The sequence below is a fragment of the Arachis hypogaea genome, chromosome 9 (assembly GCF_003086295.3).
Source record: "Arachis hypogaea cultivar Tifrunner chromosome 9, arahy.Tifrunner.gnm2.J5K5, whole genome shotgun sequence".
NCBI classification, from domain to species: Eukaryota; Viridiplantae; Streptophyta; class Magnoliopsida; order Fabales; family Fabaceae; genus Arachis; species Arachis hypogaea.
Genome location: NC_092044.1, coordinates 108,409,011 through 108,413,923, shown reverse-complemented (window position 1 = coordinate 108,413,923; position 4,913 = coordinate 108,409,011). Strand labels below are relative to the sequence as shown.

Sequence of the window (4,913 nt, the reverse complement as noted above, 5' to 3'; positions counted from 1 at the left end):
AAAAAAACATATTCAAATAAATTTTAAATTAAATAAAATTACTTTTTTTACTAAAAATACCAATTCAAACTAGCACATAATGATAAATTATTTTAAAATAAAAAAGAAAACAAAAAAGACACCAAAAATCAGGAAGGCTAGCAAAATCTTTAACCATTCCAGTTCAAAAATTATTAACTCCACATCTTTTATTCAAAAAAAAAAAAACAATTAAGATGTCAAACAGATGTAATAAAAAAGTTTACTAATAAATGGATAATATCGGATTGTATATAAAGCAATATTAGAACCGAAGTACATATACAATCAGGTATATATCCACAGAAGTTAATCATTTTATTAATACAAGAAATCATGAATAATCCATCATAGTGAGCAGAGCGTGAAAACCACCCAGTTAGATCGCATCAGCATCAGATGTTCCTGCAATCCGTCGGCAACTAACCGGTCGACGTCTTTCTCTGCTAGCCTTTAGCTAAATAGGGAGCTGTGGCAAAAAAACCAACAGAAACATCCATCTTTAAAAAATATGATACTTATTCGTTTATGCTTGAAAAAGTTTCTTCATTAGAATTGCGTTTATACACAAGAAAAGGGCCAAGTAACTTGAATTGGAAGTAGTGATGGAGTATCACTGATGATTACCAAATCAACTTGAAAGAATCATATGCTGAAGTATAGGTTAAGCAAAGCATACCTTCAGCCTGGAGAAGCACAAACTTCTTCAGCCGAGAAACACCTCAATTTGCTCTTCTTCGTGATCGGCAGCATGTGTGCCCCAACAGCTCCTCAAAAAATGCCATACATCCACAAATGGGACAGGTCACGGAAGATGTGCAAAGCATCCTTAGTAGACCGAGATTGGAGGAATGGATCAATGTTAACCTGTCTGAAATACCAGAGCATTCCACCCATCCCAACTCGGTCAACATGCCTGCATTCCAATCAGCTAAAAGATAATTGGAGCTGCTGCAGCAGCCCGTCATCTTTCATCATATATCTCGAGCTGATTGGATGCAGGCAAGGCCCATGCCCCTCACCGGGGCCGGGCCAATCCAAAACTTGCATCAGGCGGAGGTTGATGAGACTGCAGTGTAGGGTACACAAATAACTACAATTAGATCCAAAGCAAAAGGACATTTTCTTCAAAAATAGAAATAACCTCGTATTTGATGAATGTAATTAACCTCTTTGATGGAATTAACAAGACTTTTGAGATGCATATAATTAATTAATAGATGATGAAATGATAAAGGGTAAAATAAAAGCCGAATTGCCATTAGAGTAAAAATTGATTGCCTCAAACGTGAAAATGGACCATTCCCCTTTGGGCTCTGTACAGTGAGGAGGTTTATGTAACCAAAGATCTACAAATTGGAGAACTTGGTGGCTATCGTACCTGTGCAAAGGGTTGGTGAACATGTTCATGATGGAGAAAGGGCATTCCAGGGCGCTGACAGGGATACTGAGATGAATGCAGATACATGGTTGATGAGGGATGTGCACCAACTTGGCTAGGATTAAATGGTGACATCATGGTCTCTGGATGTCCATATCCAATTCCAGCAGGTGTTGATTGTGCTGCCCATGGCCCAGGTATATGCTGCAGAAGAGGTCGTGGTTGGTGTTCAGTAGAAAGCTGGGGTCCATGGGTGGATCCAAGCTGTGGAAACTCGGTGTTGTAATTTACTACTGGTGTATACATAGGCTGGATCGGGTATGACCCACCATTGAACCCAAAGCCAGGATCAAACCTTTGCATGTACCTGCAATGCAAGTTAGAAGAAGTAAGCAGACTAATCCATACTTCTACAAAATTTCAGCCACCATAATTATGAGTTTTACAGTAGAAATATAAAAAAAAGAACACATTTTAAAATATATTTATAGAAGAGTTGCAAAAGAAATCTGAAAATGGTGATATTTGTTATTCATTATTGGATATTCATATCATAAAGAGTCAACAAACATAAATTAATCCTTCATATAACAAGTTCTGATAATCTCTCACCTCTGTTAATGTTCCTTAACAGGAATAAGAAGTGATGACATGGAATTTGATAGTGTTTTTATTCAGATTCAGGGAAAAAAACAAAAAAAAAACAAAAAAGGTTCAAGGAAAAGAAAATTTTCAATGCATATTGATGTTTCAACACTTCAACTGAGTGGATAGAATGACATCAAATCGAGGTCTGCATCCCATAATAATTACGCGTCATTTAGCATGTAATATGATTAGGAAGAGAAAAAAATTAAAATCACACCAAGGGCAACCGAATCAAATTCAAATTATGTATTTGAAGAAAGGAGAACAGGACAACAAATTTATAAATTTTAGCAAGAGAATGCATCAGTAAAGAAAAAGTACAAGGCACACATACCTATCATAGCTCCTGTCATAATCAGGATCCTTGCGGTCAATCTCACGGTCCCGAAATATAGCCACCCTATTATTACTTTGCCGGTACCTACCAACTGCCTCTTTCTCTGTCCTACTTCTAGCCCTACTAGTATTAGTTGAAGACTCTACCGGGCCTCTACTGGAACTTACATCAGCTACAGAAGAAGACTTATCTTCCACCCGTTGAACTACCAAGGAACCTTTCATTGAGTTATCCTCCTGCTTTGGTTCACATTCTGGCTTCCCAACTACAGTACCACCGCCATTATTACTTGAACTAAATATCCTAGCACGAGCCCTATTATACTCCTCTTTTCTCTCTTCCACACTTTTAGAGCTATTATTCTTCGCTGAGTTTGAGTTTGCATTGCTAAGAACCTGAGTCCGCTTCTGTGGTCTCTGTTTAATTGCAACCTTCACATTCATAACAGCATTGTTTTCTGATGATAACTTTACTGGGATATCTGCAAGGCGAATAGCAGGAAGCTTACATTCAGAAGTTTTGCGAACAATAATTCTTGACCCCGAACCATCAGGTAGGCTATTATCCATTAAAACCATTGACTGTAACGAGTAATGCTGAGCCACCCGGTGTGCAGCCAACCGTAAGTAGGATGTTGGGAGCTGCTGGAATTCAAGCTGCTGCTGATTAGGATCACGAATAAACTTCTCAACATCTTGCTCCATACGCAAAACTGGATAAATTAAATGAGAATCATTGATAAGTTTAGATCCAAATCAAATAACTGAATAACATTCAACTGATGCTTTCATAAGGGAAATAATAAAGCCATTAGAAGTTTAGAGCAGTAGCAAGTAAATTCATCACAGAAAGACCCGTAAAACATAGATGTCTCATACTGTGAATACTTCATTGTGTTTTTTTGTTGAATAGGAGAGATAAAACCATTCAAAATATAAAAAATATTAATATACATAAGTTCCTGCACATTTTCCTCAAAATTCTATAAAACGACAACCAATAGAGAAGCCCATGCAGCAAATCATTGCTTAGTAAACACATCTCACCAACAGATAAAGTCAAAGGAATAATGATAAATTTCCCGAGTTTTGTAGCCAGATAGGGCCAGGATGCACTTAATTAATTCCAAGTTCCAACTATTTTTCATTCCAAGCATAACAAGATAAAAGGATTTTCCTAAGAAACGTCAGACTCTATTTAAAGGATTCGTATCGCATGCATCGTAGGACATTTTGTTTTAATGCTTAACTAACAAGTGTCCTAGGTAAGCATATATATATTCTGCAGCATTAACGTAAGGAACTGTAATTTACAAATCACAAATGAAATTCAGCTAATTCTTTCAGGATTGAAAACAACAATGCACAAAGTAATTGCGTTTCTCTTATAACCGGATTTAAGTAAAATACACGATTCATCACAAACCAACACAATTAAACATAAAATGATTAAATGATTTTTGTTCAAAAACTAGAGAAAAAATAAAACACTGACTCGAAAGGCGTTCGCGAGGGTTCTGAATGGCTTCACGGAGGAACTGATCGACTTGGTTGATGACGTCATCGGAGACCCTCTCGGATCCCGAAGAATAACACGAAGACGAAGCAGAGGAGTAAGAAGGTGGAGGAGGTGGTTGTTGCGGCGGTGGAGGAGCATCGTCATCATCAGCACCGGGTTCGAGGTTAGGTTTGTTGCGGGAAAGAGAGAGCTTCAAACGGTTCATGGATTCGTCCAAATCGGCCACCTCCCATGACTCCGGGGCTCCCAGATCCTCCGCAGAGCCCTCCATGAATAAGAACGAAGAGAAAAACTTAATCCCCGCAATAGAAGAGAAAGATGAGTTTCCCCCCTCTTTTGTGTAAGGCTAGAGAATCGAGCTTGATCCCGAAAGCGGAGATGGGTTCTGCGTGACGAATTTCATAGGAACTAGGGTTAGGGTTGGGAATTGAAATTGGGATTTGGGGATTGGAATGGGAGAAAGTGATTGAGAAGATGCGAATGAATGCGAAGCTGAGGTAGGGTTTCAGGCTTAGCCTTTCAGGTTGACCAACTGCGTTCCCACGTGTTAACCACACTTCTGTTATTATTAATTACTTGAAATTACAAAAACTTCCGTATCGTCTTTTCTTAATTACTATAGTAACCCCTCTATATTCTTAAAAGTCACAACTTTCGCAGATTTTTCCATCCATAGTTGATAGTTCCATACCAACATGGTCACGTGAAAACACGTGCCTATATTAGGGGAAAACACTTTTTTTGCTTTAATTATTATGAAGAACGGATTTTTCTTTTGTGGAAAAAATAGAAGAATCTTCTTTCCCTTTAATTAAAGAAAACACAACAGACTCTCCATATGAGGCAATTGTAAAATTTAATATAATTTTACTGTATCATTCAAAGAAAAATTTTGAAATTTATGATTATCATAAATAAAAATGAAAAAAATTATTAACCTTATTTATGATAATAATAATATTAAGAAGCATTTACTTTGTCTATTTTTTGTCTTTTTAAATTTTTTTAATT

The 4,913-nt window shown here is 37.1% G+C and overlaps 1 protein-coding gene across 1 annotated transcript; it reads right to left on the bottom strand.

Moving 5' to 3' along the window:
- Positions 1-229: 229 nt before the first annotated feature.
- On the bottom strand, positions 230-4,510 carry LOC112711584 (uncharacterized). The gene is made up of 5 exons (XM_025764262.2): positions 3,879-4,510; positions 2,382-3,096; positions 1,400-1,766; positions 698-1,087; positions 230-487 (listed from the first exon to the last, which is right to left on the bottom strand). The coding sequence occupies exons 1-4, from the start codon at positions 4,171-4,173 to the stop codon at positions 1,037-1,039; spliced, it is 1,428 nt and encodes a 475-aa protein (XP_025620047.1). The 5' UTR covers positions 4,174-4,510; the 3' UTR covers positions 230-487; positions 698-1,036.
- Positions 4,511-4,913: the final 403 nt, after the last annotated feature.

Coding starts and splice junctions, on each gene's coding strand:
- LOC112711584 (XM_025764262.2), bottom strand. CDS start 4,173: ATGGAGGGCTCTGCGGAGGATCTGGGAGCCCCGGAGTCATGGGAGGTG. Junction 1,767..2,381: donor TATGACAGGAGCTATGATAG/GTATGTGTGCCT, acceptor CTTGCATTGCAG/GTACATGCAAAGGTTTGATC. Junction 1,088..1,399: donor TTCACCAACCCTTTGCACAG/GTACGATAGCCA, acceptor CCTACACTGCAG/TCTCATCAACCTCCGCCTGA.